We start from the raw sequence: 21,045 nt of genomic DNA, 5'->3' as shown, positions 1-21,045 counted from the left end.
TAAAAATTAATAACTAGAGAGATGAAATAAAAAATTACCTTTTTTTTTATTGGATTCAACAGACATAAAATTGTTCTATTACATTTCTGTGAAGGTTTCTAAACACTTATTCTCTATTTTTGTATTCATCTTGACTCAGCCTCATGGCACATAGTTTGTGGACTACCAGAGGTCTGAGATCCAAGCTTTTAGCAGTGCTGATTTCAATAGAAATTATTTGAAATAAGATTTCCTTTTCTACTGTTTATATCTTTGCCTTCACTGAGTGTAAATTCCTGCCTACTCGCAATTGAAATATTACCTTCTCTGCAAAATGTCCTTTGATTTCCTCAAGCTGACTTGGGTAATCCATCCTCTGTGCTTTCACTTCATCCACAGAGGCCTTCATCGTATCAGTTATCGTTTTAATTTATTTATTTCACTTAAATTGTAAAAACGCTTGTTAAGAGCTGGGGGACCTATCACGGTTTGTGGCATATAGCAGACAATATGAAAATGGTCAGCTTAATGAATGAGATGAGAAATGAATAAATTGCAGCAAAATGCCAAGGCTCTAATTATTAACACATACTGGATGAAGGAAAACTTCATTTTGTGGAAAGAAGAGGGGCCAGTTTCTTAGTCTCAAAGGTTAGACTTATGTGAATTAAGTTCTTAAGAAAAGAACCTTGATTGAAAGACAAATGAATGCACACACATTTCTTAACTATATAACACAGATTGGGAGAGAAAAAGTACATGGGTACAAATAAAACAAAAACTCAAACCACTTAAGCTAACTTGCCAGCAACAGTGGTTTAAATAATTTTTGGCGGAGGAGATAGATGTCAGGATGGGGAATGGGCTGAAAGCTAGTGCCCCACAAGTTTTAAGGTAACTTTGTGCTTTGTTTCTTTTTTTCTTCTCCTTGGCCAACTGTAAAAGTCTGGTATCCTATCATACTCCTTTAATTTATTTCAGTGCAAATTTGACACAGCCTACTCTGTATTCTGCTAGGTACCTTGAGCTTGAACAAGAGGAGATGAAAGTCTTGTGAATAAGTCAGAAATACATTAAACTGAAATACAAAGGAAAATGCATTAGTGCAATAGAGGCATGAAGGAAGAAGAAATTTTAAAAACATATTAACTACTTTAAAATTAAAAGCGTTTCATAGTTTTGTCTCTTCCGGGTCAGTCTGGGATGAGTTTAGGACAGCCGTTAGAGATGACAGATCTATAATGAAGTGGATTTAAATTTTTCTTTAAATAATAAAACCAGTACTTCAGAGATAGAGGAATAGATTCATAGATCATATTTACCTAGCTTAAGCTTAAGTCAATAAATGGACAAGCTTCCAAAGCTAAAAATGAATCTAACGGGATGGAAGTGGGAAGGAATGTAGAGGCCTAGTCTTTTCCCTTGAAAGTGTGACTAAATCGGCAAATGAATGTATAAGTTTTAGTACTTTCCTCTGAGGCTGCACGATTTCTTTTGCATTCCATCTCCTAGAGGGTGGTTCAGGAGAGGAAGAAGTACAGAAGTCTGAAGTCCTAGGATGCTGGCACTGCCCTTGGGGAAAGTTCAGCTCTTGCATCACTTCTTGGGTATGCATACATTTCCAGTTCCCACAGAGAAGCTGATCCTGGCAGAAGGCAAATAGACATGGTCAGACTGAGTCACAACTTGAGAATCAGGGAAATTATTTTTTAAAGGAATAAAGGCTCTTAGTACGATCAGATTTCTGTAGCTAAACAGGAAGCAGTGAAAAAAATATATTTAAATCTCGATCACTTTGGAGGGAATACATCCCTACAATTCCAGATTATTCTGCCATGACATAAATCAGTGTAGATTCATGTGGTAATTACCTTTATTGATTGTCCTTCACAAACATTGACTGATAATCTACTGTTGCATTTTAATTCCACCTGCCAGCTCTGTAATGCCCTTTGAATATGGTTCATAGGATAAACATGGAGCCTGTATTAGGCGAATGTTAAAGACCACAATAAATGCCACAAGTCCTTTTTTCTATCTTTTTTTCTGGTTAAAAATTTATTTGCTGGAAAGTATTACAACAGTAAAATAAAGTACTTTTGTTTATAATTTGTATAAGTCCTTTTTATTGAGAAGAATGAAAATTAAATAATCAGTACTGTCCTGAAACACTGAGGACATGATTTTATTGCATTATGCTTCATAAAACTTAATACTATTTGAAAATTCTTTAACCTTTCTTAGTTTCTTTAAATTTTTTTCTTTCTTTTCTCTCAGCGACTGACACAGGTACTTGATATACCACTTCTTTACTTAGAGTGATGTGGCCTGAGATGGATCTACTCTTTGTTTCCTTGTAACTAACAACCTATGTTGCCTCATATATATGTGTGACTTAAGATAATAGTTTCTGCGTTAACTAAATATGTATTTCTGGAACAAAAATTCTTAACAATTAGAACATTATTTCATGCCTCTTTCTTGTCCTCTTCCCATTTTGCATTATTCTTATTTTCCTCTTTTAATACTTCTCACTATCCATATCCTTGAAGAAACAAATAACTGCTTGGTTCAAGGAAAACAACTCCCTGCAGTGTATTATGACTGTTTTCTCTCCCTACTCTGCCCCCCTCTCCCCCCAGTATATATTTTGATGTGATCTTTATGGTATCAGAGATAATGTTAAGTAGGTGCTATTAGTCTGAAGTTAGGTACCTTTATTCTAGATCTTTGTCAGATTTTATTAATTTGATAAATATTTATTGAGTGCCCATCATTGCCAAGCAGTGGGGATCACTATGGATAATAAAAACAGGCATGGAGATTATAGCCTTGTGGGTAAGACAGGCATTGATTAATAATCTCACAAAGAAATGTCCAAATACAAATGAAGTTATAATAGATGCATGAGGCTGTGAAGGGCTATAATAGAGAGATTTGACTTAGGGAGGCATCAGGACAGGCCTCCTCCAGGAGGCAACACTTGAATTAGAATCAGAAGCATAGTAGGCAGTGGATGAGGGGAGGAAGATCCTTCCATAGATAGTGGGAGCAATGTGAGCAAGACTCCGGTGGTGGGAAGCAAAGTGGCTAGTATGAAGGACTAAAAGGATTTAAGTTTGTCTTTAAGAGGGAAGCTAAAGCGGTGAGGTAGCTAGGGACCAGGGTATGTTAAGGAATTTGGCTTGTTTTGTGCAGCTTTTTATAAGAGTAGTGGGAAACCATTTGAAAGGTTTTAAACAGGATACCATAAATTTGTATTTTGAAAAGGTTCTTCAAACTATAGCAAGAATAGGGGCGCCTGGGTGGCTCAGTGGGTTAAAGCCTCTGCCTTTGGCTCAGGTCGTGATCCCAGGGTCCTGGGATCGAGCCCCGCATCGGGCTCTCTGCTCAGTGGGGAGCCTGCTTCCTCCTCTCTCTCTCTCTCTCTCTCTCTCTCTCTCTCTGCCTGCCTCTCCGCCTACTTGTGATCTCTCTCTCTCTGTGTCAAATTAAAAACAACAACAACAACAACAAAAAAACTATAGCAAGAATAATGGTTGTAATCCGGGTAAGAAGTAATAGTAGTGGGGTGCTTGGGTGGCTCAGTGCGTTAAAGCCTCTGCCTTTGGCTTGGGTCATGGTCCCAGGGTCTTGGGATCGAGCCCATTGGACTCTGGTCAGCAGGGAGCCTGCTTCTTCCTCTCTCTGCCTGCTCCTCTGCCTACTTGTGATCTCTGTCTGTCAAATAAATAAAATCTTTTTTAAAAAAAAGAAGTAATAGTAGTTTAATTTAGGGGAAATGGCGAGAAGTAGATAGATTAAATAATACATAGGAAGGAAACTCAACAAGACTCATGGACTGTATATTGATGGTGAGAGAGGGGGATGACTGAGGTTCAGGGCTTGAATAGCTGAATGGATATGGTGCCCTTTATTAGGATAAGGAGCACTGGAATGAGACCAGATTTTAAAGAAAAGCCCATGGGATTAGGTTTTATACATTTTGAATTTGAGCTCAGCACGAAATGTCAAATTGAATATATGAATATGTTGGTCAGTGGAGACAAGTTCTGAACTGGAGGTGTAAGTTGATAACGGTAACTGGGAATGATGGTGCGCATGGTGAGAATTTGGGGAGTGGGTCTAAGGACCCAGCTTTGAAAAACTCCCAGGATTTCGACTTGATAGAGAAGATGTGATTAGAGAGGTTAGGGGAAACCAGAGTTTTTATTTTTTTATTTTTTTAAAAAAGACTTTAATAATGGCATTAGGAATCATCATTGTTTCTGTTTTTATTTTAAAATGCTTCCTTATTTTAAAAGATCATTGATCCCAACACTTGTCTGTTAAAAATAATCTTCATTTGGCCTTTCTAGATGTATCTTTGCCTCTTCAACAAGAAGCAGTTGTGTACGTGTCAGGTGTGTCTTTGATTTCTGCTACTTAGAAGGGAGGTAGTTTTTTGCCACAGGAAGTGTTTCTTCGGGAAGCAGATGTGCTCCAGTGATAGGAGGTAGGAAAGGGATGTTTTGTTATTAATTAGTTAGCTTTGTATAAACAAAGACTTTATATTTTTGAAAGATGTCTTCTTCTAGCTAATAGAAATGGCTCCTATTTTTAAAGTTTTTCATGAATGGGTCTAAGAAGGTATGTATTTTCTTGTTCTAGTAACAGAACTCCAGAACTCTTTGTTAATTGTAGCATATGTCATGTCTTCTATTCCCAAAGGGCATGTGGGATATTTAGAATAGAATTTCAGTGTAGAAAAGGTGTATCTTAAGATAGGAAGTGATGGCAGATTACTGTACACTGAGAAAGCTCAAGTTTTGCCTTTTCATTGCTGCTTGCTTCCCTTAGTTGAATGAAGTAAATCTGAAAGGACATTTTAAGGAGAAAATTGTAGCCTATATTAAACTTTAAAAAAGAAAGAATTTTAGCATTTAAATAACACTACAATAACTGGACTTAATGTCACACTTAGGCTCTTTAAGTCTAAAATTTTCAACCATGTTCTTGGGAAGGTTAATTTGGAAAAAATGTTAATTTAAGGAGGTTATAGAATCCTGAACTGGGAATTGGGATACACATGGTTTTGTTTGTTTGTTGTTTGTTTTGCTGTTAACTAAGTAATTATGGACAAATCTCTTTGATCTGGCCTTGTTTGATCATGTGAAAGAGTTGGTTAAGTTGATAGCTGATGACTTTTCTACTTCCCTGTTCTCTAATTCAAATTCTCTGGGTTAATTTTAAGGCTTTTATTTTTGCTGTTTATAGATTTTCTGTATATATATTACTATAATATATATATATAGTATATATATAAATAAGTTTTCTGCTTTCAAAAGGAGAAAAATACACATGCTCATTGTAAAATTACATATATTACAGAAATTAATATAAAAATGAAAATCAATAGATTTTATTGTTAAAAAAGAAAATGGCTAAAAAAAATAGCAACAAAAGAGATAAGAATATGAGAGGAAAAGACTGTCTCTTCAACAAGTGATGCTGGGAAAACTGGACAACAACATGCAAAAGAATGAAATTGGACCACTTTCTTACATCAAGCACAAAAATAAACTCAAGATGGATTAAATACCAAAATGTGACGGATGAAGCAATAACACTTTTAGAAGAAAGGCACAGGCACTAATCTTTTGGATGTCAGCCTTAACATCTTTCTAGAAATGTCTTCTCAGGCAAGGGAAACAAAAGCAAAAATAAACTTTTGAGACTACTCCAAAATAAAAAGCTTTTGCACAGCAAAGGAACCGTTAACAAAATGACAAGGCAACCTACTGAATGGGAGAAGATATTTGCAAATCATGTATATCCACTATGGGGTTAATATCCAAAATGTATAAAGAACTTATACAGCTCAACCCCAAACCCACAAATAATCTTTTTTTTTTTTAACCCACAAATAAGCCTATTAAAAATGGGCATAGGACCTGAATAGACATTTTTCCAGAGAAGAAATGCAGCTGACCAAAAGACACATGAAAAGATGCTCAACACCATTAGTCATCAGGGAAATGCAAATCAGAACCACAAAGATATCACCTTATACCTGTCAGAATGGTTAAACTCAAAAACAAGAAATAATGAGTGTTGGTGAAGATGTGGAGAGAAAGGAACCCTTGTGCACTGTTAGTGGGGAAGCCAGTTGGGGCAGCCAATGTGGAAAACAGTATGGAGGTTCCTCAAAAGGTTAAAAACAGAAATACTGTATGATCTAGTAATTCACTACTGAGTATCTAGATAAAGAAAATACTAATTGGGAAAGATATAAGCACTTTTATGTTTATTATAGCATTATTTACAATAGCCAAGATTTGGAAGCAACCCAAGGATCCATTCATCTATCATGTCTATATGATATTATAGATATATCTATAATATATATTATAATACATAGTGAGATATGTGTGTGTGTGTATAAGTTCTTTATCCATTCATCTATCAATGGACACTTGGGTTGCTTCCAAATCTTGGCTATTGTAAATAATATAATATATATAAATATATATATATAAAGAAATATTACTCAGTCATAAGAAAGAATGAGAAATTGTCACATGCAGCAACATGGATGGACCTAGAGGGTATTACGCCAAGTTAAAAAAAAAGTCAGAAAAGATAAATACCTTACAATTGCACTTAAATGTGGAATTTAAGAAACGAATGAACCAAAAAAAAGAGACAAAATCAGACTCTCAAATACAGAGAACAGTTGTGCAGAGGGTGTGGGGGAGTCATGAAATAGATAAAGGAGATTAAGAGTATACTTACTGTGATGAGCACCGAGTAATGCAGAGGTTAAGGGCACTGACCCCTGTGTAGTCAAAAATCTATGTATAATTTTTGAATTAATAATTTTTAATAATAATTTTTAATAATAATTTTTGACTTACTAATAATTTTAAACTTAACTACTAATAGCCTACTGTTGACCAGAAGCTTTACCGATAACATATTTTGTGTATGTGTTACATACTGTATTCTTACAATAAAAAAATAAGCTAGAGAAAAAATGTTATTAAAATCACAAGGAAGAGAAAATACACTTACAGTACTGTACTGTATTTATATATATATATAAAAAATTAACTATAAGTGGACTTGTGCAGTGGTTTAGTGGTCAGTTGTATATGGAAGGAGAGATGAAATACAGTCGGTTCTCTTATGCTTGTTTTCAAAACCAGAACTTGTACCATGTGCTGATATTAAGGAACAATTTGAGCATTGCGTGAATTTTGTGTTTGTATATGCCATTTGTCTGAGAAACACTAGCTGAACGCAGAAAACTGTATCCACTTAAACTATATCACATAGGAAATACTCAAAAAGCATACATGTCAACCAGCTAGCGGCTACCCCAGCTCTCCACTGTGTTATGAGCCACGTCCATCCACCCAGGGTGCTGGGCTCTCTTTCGGATTTCAGATTACCTTCCTACCACTACATCCTGAAAAAGGAGAAGCCTCAACCCTTCTGATGCCCACTTCCACAGGCAACTTAAAGTTTTTTCAAACCTGCCATTTTTATTTTAGCACATAGGTGTTCATTAACAATTTAACGTGTATAAAATGGTCTATAGTTTGTATTAGCTTCCTGTCCTTCTTATGTGTCATTGTTGCGGTTCCTGAGTGTGGCTTCCCAACCCCATCTTCCCCATAAGCCCTGTAGTTTTATTGTGCAATTTTGTATAGTGTGGTGATTTTTCGGAATGCATGTCATGTGTTAGTAGAATTGACTATAATAGTAGAAACTCAAGTTCAACAGAATCTCAGAAGTGGCTTCTATCTTTAAGCCTTAGACTTGGTAAAAATCCTCTTGCTACATACCTCTCAAACACCTTGTATAATTTTCCCTTCCTAATGTAAGCATTTCTTTCTTTTTTTTTTTTTATTTTTTTATTTTTTTAAAAGATTTTTTTTTTTAATTATTTATTTGTCAGAGAGAGAGAGAGAGAGAGAGAGAGAGAGAGAGCACAGGCAGATAGAGTGGCAGGCAGAGGCAGATGGAGAAGCAGGCTCCCTGCTGAGCAAGGAGCCCGATGTGGGACTTGATCCCAGGACTCTGGGATCATGACCTGAGCCGGAGGCAGCCGCTTAACCAACTAAGCCACCCAGGCGTCCCATAATGTAAGCATTTCTTGATCAATAGGCAGTTCCAAAAGGATAGGGACAGCGTCTGCCCTGTTCTTTTTTTTAGTTTACTTTAATTTTTAAAAATTTAAAGTCTGTTAGCTAGCATATAGTACATCATTAATTTCAGATGTAGTATTTAGGGATGCCTGTGTGGCTCAGTCGTTAAGTGTCTGCCTTCAGCTCAGGTCATGATCCCAGGATCCTGGGATCGAGTTATCAGGTTCCCTGCTCTGCGGGAAGCCTCTTCTCCCTTTCCCACTTCCCTCGCTGTGTTCCTTTTCTCACTGTGTCTCTCTCTGTCAAAAACATAAATAAAAAATCTTAAAAGAAAAAAAAAAGATGTAATCTTCAATGATTCATCAGTTGCCTCTAACACCCAGTGCTCTTTTTGTTCCTATAGTCCTAATAGAGAGCCTGATATGTGGTAGGTGCTCAATTACAATTTGAAATATTACTCTATGCAGATGTAAATACTTGCATTTTATTTATAGAACTCACATGTTTCTTTTGACACAGTAACCAGAATAGTTCCTAAAGTTGTGCTTTAAATATTACCTATTATTGGGCACCTGCATGGCTCAGTGGGTCGAGACTCTGCCTTTGGCTCGGGTCGTGGTCTTGGGGTCCTGGGATCAAGTCCTGAGTCAGGCTCTCTGCTTGATGGGGAGCCTGCTTCCCCCTCTCTCTCTGCCTGTCTCTCTGCCTTCTTGTGATCTCTCTCTGTCAAATAAATAAATAAAAATCTTTAAAAAAATAAATATTACCTATTATTATTGTGAAAATTTTAAAGTAGTTGATTGAAACTTGAGGTTGAAATGTTCTTGTACTGACACTTTAATCCGCAGCCAGTTTTTACAGTAGGATTTATAGTGAATGTGGTAATTCAATGGTACTACTGTCATTGTTTCTAATTTCATGAAACCATAAATCCTGTGAATATTTTCTTAAAAATTCATGAATTCATTATATATATTTGGAAAAATTCAGAAAATGTAGAGTGGTAAGTTATTGTCTTAAATTCAGATAAAAGATAAAACTTGGAGAAATAGCTAACATAAATATTCTTAGGCTTTCGTAACGGTGAAATGATTGAAGCACTTGACTTAAACTTCAGCAGCTATGAGATGAATCTTCTCCTTTAGCTATTCTTAGAGACTGTCACTTCCTTGTCTGTAGCTCTTTTGCTTTCTGATTTCTCTTGAATTTTTTCTCTGTTATTTAGTGTTTCCAGTTCCATCTTCCTTAATAAGGAAGTTTATGATAAGATTTGTGGTACGTCCTCAAAAGAATTGAGTTGATGAGGTTAGAAACTATGATAATTAGCATGTGGGTAGCTCAGTTGTTAAGTGTCTGCCTTGGGCTCAGGTCATGATCCCAGGGTTCTGGGATGGATCCCCACATCAGACTCGCTGCTCAGTGGAAGCTGGCTTCTTTCCCACTACCCATGCTTATGTCCCCTCTCTTGATATCTCTCTCTCTGTCAAATAAACAGATAAAATCTTAAAAAAACAGGAAACTATAATACTTATTTTTACCTTACCTATTTAGTGTATAAAAGAATTTTTTCATTTAACATTGAGTCCGAATTTCACAATGTTGATTACAGGGCTCAAGTTCTCCTACTGTGCAACTTTCCTCAAAATTATGGTCACTCTTTTTTTTTTTTTTTTTTTTTTTGAAACATTCTTTTTTTTTTTTTATGAGAGAGAGAGAGGGAGAGGATTGGGGGGAGGGAGAGAGGGAGAAAGAGTACACTAATCGGGGTGGGGAACGTCAGAGGGAGAGGGAGAAGCAGACTCCCTGCTGAACAGGGACCCTGAAACTCTGTGTGGGGCTTGATTCCAGGACCCCAGGATCATGACCTGAGCTGAAGGCAGAAACATAGCCAACTGAGTGACCCAGGCACCCCTCAAAATTATAGTCTTAATTTTCCATTGAGATATTTTAATAGGGGATGATCTTGATTAACCTCCTTCTCCCAAGAAACCTGTGTAACTAGATATTTCTTTATATTAGTCAAAAGATACTCTGAAATGATCTCTGTATGTATTATAGACCCAAACGAAGTAGTTACAGAATTAAGAATTTTACTTCTTTAATATTTTATTTTGATGTAATTTCAAACCTATAGAAAATTTGCTAAAATGCAAGAAATTCCCATATACCCTTTACCTATATTCAATAATTGTGTACATTTTGCCCCATTTGCTTTATCTTATTTTACTACTTTCCTATGCATACTGTTTTCTTGACTAATTTGAGAATAAGAAACATCAAGCCCCTATGTCCCTAAATACTTCTGTATGAATTTCCTAAGAATAAGAACATTCTCTTTTGCAATCTTAAGAAAATAATCAAAATCAGGAAATTTAATGTTAATATGATTCTGTTATCTAATCCATAATCCATATTCTAGTTTTGTCAATTGTACCAATAATGTCCTTTATAGCTTGTTTTTCCCCCCAGTTCAGGATCTAACCCAAAATCATGCATTGCTTTAATAACCTCTTTTTAGTCCTCTTTGAATTAACAGTTCCATAGCTTTTCTTTTATTTTCTTCACCTTGACATTTTTTTTTTTTTAAGATTTTATTTATTTACTTGACAGAGAGATCACAAGCAGGCAGAGAGGCAGACAGAGAGAGAGGAGGAAGCAGGCTCCCCTAGAGAGCAGAGAGCCCGATGCGGGGCTCGATCCCAGGACTCCGAGACCATGACCTGAGCCGAAGGCAGCGGCTTAACCCACTGAGCCACCCAGGCGCCCCTTCACCTTGACATTTTTGAAGCAAGGATAGTTATTCTGCAGATCTTTAATTTGAGGTTATCTGATATTTCTTGTGATTAGATTAAATTTAGGTTGTGTATTTTTACAGAATAATATACAAATATGTATCCTTCACAGTTCAACATATCAGGAGGCACATAGTATTGGTTCTAGTATTAGTATATATGTATGTATGTATGTATTCGTTCATTCATTCATCCATCCATTTATTCCCTTCAATGTGTTTAGTCCTTTCCTCAAGCTTAAAATACACAGAGAATGGTTTCAGAATTGATACCTGTAACACTGGGTAACAAACCTACTAACTACAAGTTCAGTATTGCTTACAGTTTTTAAGGTAAAATTTAATTATGGAAAAATGCATAAATATTTAAAAAAATAATTTATTTTGTCAGGGGAGACAGAGCATGCATATCCACAAGTGGGAGGAAGGGCAGAGGTGGAGGGAGGGAGAGAATCTCAAGCACACTCCACACTGAGCATGAAGCCCAGTGTGGGCTCGATCTCACAACCCTGAGATCATGACCTGAGCCAAATCCAAGAGTCAGATGCTTAAACAACTGAGCCATCAAGGTGTCCCCAAAATGCATAAACCTTAAGTGACTACTTGAATGGGTTTTTGTAATTACATAAACCCATATTCCTATCTGTGTCTTGACTTAGAAAGTTTTCATCACCCCAGAAGGCTTCCTGGTGCCCTTTTCCTGCTAATAGTGTCCTCCATCACTGACAACTGCTTTTTTCCCCTCCATTATACATTAGTTTATTCTGTTTTAGAACTCTATAGAAATGGAATCATACAGTATTTACTCTTGTGTGTCCAGTTTCTTTTGGTGTCATAGTATCTGGGATATTCATCCGCATTGTTTTGTTGTTGTTGTTAATAGTTAATTCTTTTTCTGGCTGAGTAGTACATCATTGTATGAAAATACCACAGTTTGTTTATCCATTCTACTGTGATGGGCATTTGGGTTGTTTCCAGTTTATGGCTCTTCTAAATAAAGCTGCTGTGAACATTGAAGTACAAGAATGTGTATTTTCATTTCTCTTGAGTAAATGCCTGAGTGGAACTGCAGGGTCACAGGGTAGATGTAGGTTTATCTTTTTTTTTTTTTTTTTTAAGATTTTATTTGACAGAGAGATCACAAGTAGGCAGAGAGGCAGGCAGAGAGAGAGAGGGAAGCAGGCTCCCTGCTGAGCAGAGAGCCCGATGCGGGGCTCGATCCCAGGACCCTGGCATCATGACCTGAGCTGAACGCAGTGGCTCAACCCACTGAGCCACTGAGGCGCCCCTAGGTTTATCTTTATAAAGAAAATGTCAATTTCTCATACTAACTGAACCATTTTATGTTCCTATTGCTAGTTAGGAGTTTTCTGGTTGCTCCACATCTTCACCAACACCTGTGTTCTTAGCCCTTTAAATGTAAGCCATGCTATTGGATGTCAGTGATATCTCATTATAGCTTTAATTTGTATTTCTCTAATTACTAAAGAGATTAGGTACTTTTTCATACGCTTATTGACCATTCATATAGCTTTCTTTGTGAAGGTTTTGTCCAACTCTTTTTGACTATTTTAAAATATTAGGTTTCTTTTTTTACTAATTAGTTGAAGTTCTTTATATGTTGTGGTACAAATTGTGAGTATTGTAAATATTTTCTCTCATTTTATGAATTGCTTATTGATTTCTTAATATATTTTGTACTGAGCAGAAGCTTTTGATTTTTGTGCATTTAAATTTATTCCTATTTTCCTATGACAGTTATTGCTCTTTTGTGTTCTAAGAAATCTTCATCTACCCTCAGTTTGCTAATATATTCTCCTTTGGCTTATTTTTTAAGCTTTACAGTTTTACATGTTACATTTAGGTTTATTTTCATCACAGATTAATTTTTGTAGATAGTGTGATGCACCATTAATAGAGATTAGAGCTTAATGTTTATTGTTTTTCTCTGCAAAGTCAGATTTCTGGGTTTTGTTTGTTTTGCTTTTTTTTTATTTAAACGAGAAAGTTTTATGACTGTAAGACACTCTACTTTGACATGTTATGTTTTTGGGAAGGCCAAGTACTTCAACATTTCTTTAATATAGACATAAAAATTTTGAGCCTATATAAAGAAAAGAATGGATTATTGCCTTATGATAATGGAAATAACTAGAACATTTTAATATGTTTGAAAGAATAGATAAGGTACTAACTGTCCAATTTCTATAGTAACGAGACTTAATTTGAGGACGGTTTTTCATTGTACGTGTTCTGCAACTACATGAATACGTTTTTAGTTTTCCAGGTTAAATTATTTTTTTCTGCAACTTGCAAAGTGATTTGATTACCATGTTATATCTCTTTTATTGGTGGCCTAAAGTCTGTCAGGCTTTCCATTTGAAACCCCGGTTTTAGGAGTTTATGAGCAGACATTTGAAAAAAAAAAAAAAAATTAACCAGCCAAAAACTTGGCATTCATGATCTTGGTTCACTATAAGGTACTTGCTTTAACAAAATTTTGAATAGTCAGCTCTTTTTTTTAAAGTTGTAAGCAGCACAAAGAAGAGTAAAGGAATTGCTTTGTTTAAACAGATAGGGAATATATTTCCAGACAACTTATTCCAACTAGATTTACAAAGCAAACTTTCCCCTTCTAGAAATCGTCTAAATATGTATGTTCCTGTGTTCCAGTTCCCACAAAATATTGCCTCAAGACTTTGATTTTCCTTTGCTGTAGTTCATAGCAAATACCCTCTGTCCCTGGTCTCTTTCCTGTCCATTTATGCTTTTAGAATCCTCCCTAGTATATGTTATTTTTAAAGTGGCTTTAAATTTTGGCATTCTTTAGCTCATTTTTTCCTCCTCCTTGCAGTGCCTACTTGAACAAAATAGTATATGACTTTACCTATTGGTTGAAAACCAGTATTAATTTTGAGAGAAGTTGTGGTATAAATAGCAGTGATTTTCTTGAAATTAAATTTCTGAAATACAGACTTTAGAAACTATTCTGAAGAATTGTCACTTCAAGGGCAGACTTTTAGGCAAGTTTTCTTTCTTCCGTCAAGTGTGGATGTCAGCTTGAGTACTTTCACAATCTGTTTTTAACCCACTGTCATTTGCATGGTGAACACTTAACTGCTATTGGCCCATAGAGGTGTTTGTGGGTTTTTTGTCGCTTTTATTTCACTTCTTATTTTCTTTAAAATCATTTCCTGAAAACTTAGTACAGAGATGAAACCTACAGCAGGAAGCGAGATGATCTTCTGGAAATCTTTACTTTTGCTGCACTCTGAAGATTATTTGCTTCAGGCAAGAAATTTTTGGGTGCTGCTGAAATTTCGGAGATCTGGGAAAATGGGGTAATAACATGACACCAGCTCTTAAGCAGCAACATCTGCTGTGGTTCAAAGCCACACAAAGAAAGCTGCTTAAGCAGTTGAATATTTTGGACTGCACGGACAAGTGTGGTTCGACTGCAAAGACTGCAGAGTAGAGGAAACTTAACATTTTAGAGAAGTTGTTAAAAAATGGAGTCGTGGAAGATGAGCATCTTTAAGAGACAGACATCACCTTGTCCTCCAAGCTATCGAAGATCTTTGTCAGAACCTGCTGATGCAAATTCAGAGATAGGAGCAAGCTTAAAGAGCTATCCTTGGCGTGGTCCAGTGAGAAGCAAGAGGAAGAAAAATGAACATGCTGCTTCCAGTCTAGGAAAGCCACTGGGTGCTTATCGGTGGCAAACACATCCCAGCTATAGGTGGAAAGGGGGCAAAAGGGAGAGGTTGGAGACTAATAAAAAAGACTTGGATGAACCTCAACAAAAGGTCCTGTCAAAGATGGTTGGCAATAAGGCTTCTTCCTCTGCTAAGGAGGTCCTTGGAACATCAACAGAGAAGCTGAACCTGGTCAACACCCGATCACTTCGGGTTCCGTTCACCAGATCTATTTCAGAGCCAGAACCCCGCTGCAATATCAGATTTGTTAGACCGTGGCCGACTTCAGGGAGGTCAGAGGAATCTGAGCAACAGGGATATTTCATCCGTGGCATTTTCTCTACTCTTTCCAATGGCTTCTCCAGGATGCTGAGTCTAAAAGGAGAATCAACCAATGAGTCAGTAAGAGAAGGTATATTGTGATGAATAAGGGGAGAAAAAAGGGATGGCTCAATTTTAATTACTATTGAAATTTTAATTGTTCTTTATAATAAGATAAACCATTCTGTTTGTTCATTATAAAACAAATTTATTTAATTTGAATTTTTAACAAGTGATAAACATGACTTCAGAAATCCTCTTTCAATGAATAATAGTAAATAATAGTAATGAATAGATTTGGTTAAATTAAGGATTTTTTTTTAATATGTTAAATTCTTGAATTCTACTTCAGAGCCTGTATAAAAGGGTTTTGTTTTGTTTTGCTTTGTTTTTTAACCCTTATTTATCTCCATTGATATACTTTTGTAAGTTAAGTTAGATTTGGAGGAGAAATAATCAAATAATTCCCTCATGAGAAATTTGAGAGTTAAACAGAATTTCTATTATTATCTTTTCATAAAAACTAACAAATATTATAAGAGAGAACTATTTAGAGCAGAATTGTATTGATAGCTTTTAATTGGTTGGAATTTGATTGGCTTCTGTCATAACGATACACAGTTTGAATATGGAAATGAGATGCAAATTTTGAATTTGTTCAGATGACAACATAGAAGCTTGTATTTGATTCATTTCAGACAAAAGAATCATCACTTTTTTAAAAACCTCATTTAGGACTTCTTTAAATTTAAAAATGTTTTATATTGATTTTAGCATTGTTAAATCCAAAAAATTAACCCTTAAAGTTTTATGTGATTGCCTTGGAAATGATTGACCTTATCTGCTGAACTATTTCAGTTCTGCTTTACGACCCATATTTGTTTGTTTGTTTGTTGTTTTTGGAAACCTCAGCACTGAAACTCTGATAATATCTGCATCCAGCTCTTGCTATTAGAATACTTTAGCATATCTTTACTGTAAAGTTGACCACAATCATGAAAGTTTAAACTCTTTAGAAAATTATGGGAGTTGTTGAAGGATTTTGTTTTTGGAGTACAGTTTAGTTTCTTTTAAAATGAAGATGATGAAGGGGCACCTGGGTGGCTCAGTGGGTTAAGGCCTCTGCCTTCGGCTCAGGTCGTGATCCCGGGGTCCTGGGATCGAGCCCTGCATCGGACTCTCTGTTCGGCGGGGAGCCTGCTTCCTCCTCTCTCTCTCTGCCTGCCTCTCTGCCTACTTGTGATCTCTGTCTGTCAAATAAAATAAATAAAATCTTTAAAAAAAAATAAAAATGAAGATGAAGAATGCTAAATGGTGACATATCAGTAAAAAATTGTTTTCCAAATTCAGTATTCCTCCTGAGCCTTGTCCTCCCTAGATTTTCTTTTGCTTAGTGCATTTTAAAGGTACTATTAAGTTTATCTTTTTTCTTCTTACCCTTCGTTTATAAATAATTACCAAGAGTAAAATCTTATTGATGTGCCTGTATTAACGTTATGTTGAAATTTTTGGAAGACTAGGTTGTTGGATTTCCTTGGATGCCAGTATGTGTGCTTCCTTGGCAGGTGATGACAGGATGATATCAAGGAGTATCAAAGGAAATTAAAAGTTTGAAATAAATTCTTAGGATCGGTGCCTCTCAATAGTTAATGTGTATGCATTTGATAAAACAAAGCTATAGGATTTTGGAGGTTTGGGTGGGTTTTTTGTTGTTGTTGTTGTTGGTTTTTTTTGTTTGTTTGTTTGGTTGGTTTTTTGGTGTTCATAAAGATTTTGGGCTTTTGCAGTTAATTTTCAGTTTCTAGTAAATTTGCCAAGCTATTGACTGCCTAGTGTGTGTGATGTGCTTAAAGATTATGTCCCTACTTTTTATACATTTATGGTTTACTTAAGGAGATACAAAATATTCTGCATTTATTACATTCCTAATATATTTCCTAATATTCTTTATCACTTATAATCATAGAATAACTACACATGTGGAAGCATAAAAGTTTAAGGTGCTATTAGAAGGGATTTCAAGTCAGTAATTAAATAACAGTACAAAGTATTCTTTCCAGTCATATCAACAATTTTAATTAAACAAATACTATGATATCTCCTAAGTGCTTCACCAGTGAAGATTCAAGCTCTTAAGACTGAAATGTGCTATTTAATACAAAGACTGGAGCTTGTTCTTGTCCGGAGATCTCCTTTTCTCTGTGGGCAGTAGGTCGTACTCAGCAGAGAGTCCATGTCCATGCTTTTCTAACCTTCTGCAGGTGTGAATCTTCCTGCATTTCTCATTCCCCACAAGAGAAGGAATACAATTGGCCCAGGAGACCTGAATTCTACTTCCATTTATGCCAGTTATCATCTGCGAAGTTTCACCTCTGAATCTCTCTTTACACTTCGTGGAGTAGTAATGCCTTCCTCACAAATGATAGACAAAATTCGAAAATGTTATGTACATTATAGTTTACATAACATATATTCACAGATGCCATGTGAATATAAAGTGTTCTCGTTAGAGTTGCTATTATAGTATTATAGCAAGGTACGGAATATTAATCCATAGATGTCTTAAAGACTGTGTTAAGAAAATCAATATATTTCTTACTTTGAAACCTACGAGTGTTTGTTACTTTTTTTCCTCAATATGAACTGCGGATGCAAGAGGCATTAGGTAATGTAGTATGTATTTAAAGTGTGTAAAACAGCGTTTGACACATAGCATTTGTTCAATATATATATTAGATCTTGTTTCTGTTAGGAAAATAAACTTACACTGATAGAGTTTAAAAAAAAAAAAGCCGGAAGAAGAAATAGAATACCTGATTGTTGGGTGTTATAGGTAAAAAATAGGTAAGTAAATTGCAATGTTCTAGTCTTGAATTCTGTGTACCCAACCTTGTTCTGAGCAATGTGTATGTTCTGAGCATAAACAGATTTCTTGTTCCATAGCTGACCATAATTACCCTCATTCTTAAAGCAGTGAAATATATCATGGTCAGGGTCTCTAACCAATTTAAGAGGGAGAAGCTCAAAGGCTTCACTAGTATTCCACATTCAACCCTCCAGTTATGTAATATATATTAATTTATCTGATGTAGGTCAGAGAATATGTAGGTCAAATGATACAGTATAAAAAATATAACTTGCACTTTTTTTTTAAATGAGCACATGAATCCTTTTTTTTTTTTTTTTAATTTTTTATTTATTTGAGAGAGAGGCAGTGAGAGAGAGCATGAGCGAGGAGAAGGTCAGAGGGAGAAGCAGACTCCCCGTGGAGCTGGGAGCCCGATGCGAGACTCGATCCCGGCACTCCAGGATCATGACCTGAGCCGAAAGCAGTCGTCCAACCAACTGAGCCACCCAGGCGTCCCATAACTTGCACTTTTTATAGTTGAAAGTAATTCCAACTGCTTTGGGCCAGTGTCTAAACACTAAGTCCACATGTTTTCAATAGTGGAAGTAAATTGAAACACCAGTAAGAGAGGAGTAACCATAAACTCATCACAGCATATCAGATCAACAAAATATCATAGGGCCTACTAGTTGCCACTTACTAGCTATGTGAAACGGTAGAAAAAATTATGTAACTGTAAACATACATGGAATATAAACTCTAAGTTACTGGGAGGTAATTTCATTCCTAAATTATTTTTCTTCCTCTTTCAGTAGGTAGAGGAATGAAAGCTTAAAAGAAAAAAAGAAAGTAGGAAAGGAAAGGAAATTAAATATACCCCATGTAGTTCTCTATTTCTGATTATAGTTTATGTCTGGTTAAACTGACATTATTTGTAATGTCATAGTAGTAAGAATATTGTCTTCCCAGTTTTATGTTTTATGTTTATGTTTTTAAAGACCCCTTACTTGGGAATTAGAAGACTATTTTTCTTTCTAGATAACTTTGTTTTAATATGCTCATTCAATTTTTAAACAGATTTTTCATTAAAAATCCTATTGGAAGGGACTTTATACATTAATTCAACAACTGTAACATTGAGTCCTAAGACAGTGTTCTTAAGTGCTGGGAATATAGCACATTATTTTATTAAGTAACTAGCAGCTTCCTCATTTATTCTAGGAAATCAACCAAATTAGAAAAAACAAAAGTACTGTAAGTTCATAAGATGTGCATTCATAAATAGTGGTGACGATTAATTAGTATAAGAACTTACATAGTACCTCAGATCTCTATAATTGGACCTGCTCTTTACTCTTCATTATAAATTAAAAGAGATGTCTGCAAAATACAGAGAAATATGTTCCTTTCTGCCATTTCTCATAAGAATCACTGTATTTCAGGGATGTCTGGGCGGCTCAGTCTGTTAAGCATCTGCCTTTGGCTCAGGTCACAATCCCAGAGTCCTGGGATCGAGTCTTGCATTGGGTGCCTTGCTCAATGGGTAGCCTACTTCTCCTGCCTGCCTCTTCCCCTGCTTGTGCGTGTTCTGTCTCTGAAAAAAAAATAAAATCTTAAAAAAAAAAAAAAAAAAAAGAATCACTGCATTTCAGTGATTTAGTGTAACACCTACTTAGCTAGGGTATTAGCTATTAATATTTGCTGTTAATTAGCTATTAATATTAGCTATTTGTATTACAGTATTAATATTTGCATTTTGTATATTAATATGTACCAAATTATTCTTTTCTACATGACTTCAGCATATGTTTAAGATATTCTGAGAGTCTCTGTTTAAAAATTTTTCCTGGAATTTCTCTTCTTTAAAAAATTATTTTTATTAACATATAATGTATTATTTGCCCCAGGGGTACAGGCCTGTGAATCATCAGGATTACACATTTCACAGCACTCACCATAGCACATACCGTCCCCAATGTCCATAACCCAATGGAATTTCTCTTATTTCACAGATTTTTCCATTTCTGTAAGCAATAACATTTCCCCCCCATAAAATCAAATAAACTTTTCTCCAATTTTAAAAGTAAAAAATCATCGTATAAATTTTTTCAGAGAAAAATATAAGGAAGACCATTAAAACCATTCACAATCCTTAGTAACAAACTAACGATTTTAATTTTAATTAAGTAATTAAAATTTCTAATTTTATTTTCAGGTACCAAGCAGGTTTATGATTGTAATATACTGTTTAGTCCTTATTTTGGAGTTAGATCTGTGGTTAAATTCTGACTCTTCCTCTTCTTAGCTGTGAGGTAGACATAACTTACCTAATTCTATTTTTTTTAATAAAAAATAGAACTGTCCCTAAGAAATGTTTCAATCTTAATTATACATTTATGAATCATTTCTCTCTGTCTGTCTCTCTCTTTCTTTCTTTAAAGATTTATTTGTTTATTTGAGAGAGAGAGCACAAGAGAGCAGGTAGGGAGGGAGAGAGAAAAATCTCAAGCAGATTCCCCATTGAGCATGGAGCCCGAAGTGGGGCTTGATCTCATGACGCAGAGATAATGACTCAAGCCGAAATCAGGTCAGATTGGAATGACCCACCAGATGGCCCAGTCATTTCTTTCTTTCCTCCTCCTCCTCCTCCTCCTTCTTCTTTTTTTTTTTAAGATTTTATTTTTAAGTTATCTCTGCACCCAATGTGGAATTCGATCGAACAACCACAAGATCAGGAGTTGCATACTCTATCAACTGAGCCAGCCAAACACCCCTATAAATAATTTCTTAAGATAACCAGTTTTGTCTAAGTGATATTCACTAAATGTGTTCTCAGTTCTGAGAGTACTTTATTTTAGCTTTTTATTTACTAACTGGTTAGTTAGTAGAAGAACTATTGCAATTTTTATTTACAACATGTAGACTTCCCACCCAAGAGCTGTATGTGTGTATGTACACTTCCATTTGTTCATGACTTCTTTAACTTTTCCATCAGGATTTTGAAAATGTTTTTAATAAAAGAAAAAATAAACCATCACGTATTTTATACTTGTGATTGAGCTCTGTTTTTATTGCATACTTGATAGTTAATTTTAAAGATGATAATATAGTATGTTGATTTTTATACTGAAAAAAGCTCTAGTTTATTACTGATTATTTATCTGATATTTAAAATCAGTATTCCTTATTTTAGAAGCAGAATATTTTAGGGGAAAGAAGAACAGTCTTTGGAGACATGAAGACCTGTTTCCAAACTCTTTGTATGTCATCAGTTATAGT

General features: G+C 35.4%; 1 protein-coding gene across 4 annotated transcripts in view; it reads left to right on the top strand.

Annotated features, from left to right (window-relative positions):
- The window catches only part of LOC111150925 (RAS protein activator like 2), a 348,227-nt gene that overhangs the window by 101,889 nt on the left and 225,293 nt on the right, over positions 1–21,045 (top strand). For 2 of the 4 annotated variants that reach the window (XM_022508614.1, XM_022508613.1), the window contains exon 1: positions 14,235–15,009. The exons of the other annotated variants lie outside the window; for them this stretch is intronic. In XM_022508614.1, the coding sequence (XP_022364322.1) occupies positions 14,412–15,009 (598 nt within the window). In that variant the 5' untranslated portion in view covers positions 14,235–14,411. Of the gene's footprint in view, positions 1–14,234; positions 15,010–21,045 lie in introns of those variants that run through there. 4 annotated transcript variants of the gene reach the window in all.

This window comes from Enhydra lutris, unplaced genomic scaffold (assembly GCF_002288905.1).
Source record: "Enhydra lutris kenyoni isolate GAN:26980312 unplaced genomic scaffold, ASM228890v2 scaffoldscaffold24, whole genome shotgun sequence".
Lineage (NCBI taxonomy): Eukaryota > Metazoa > Chordata > Mammalia > Carnivora > Mustelidae > Enhydra > Enhydra lutris.
The sequence above is the reverse complement of the archived record's forward strand: the minus strand, read 5'-3'. Positions and strand labels throughout refer to the sequence as shown.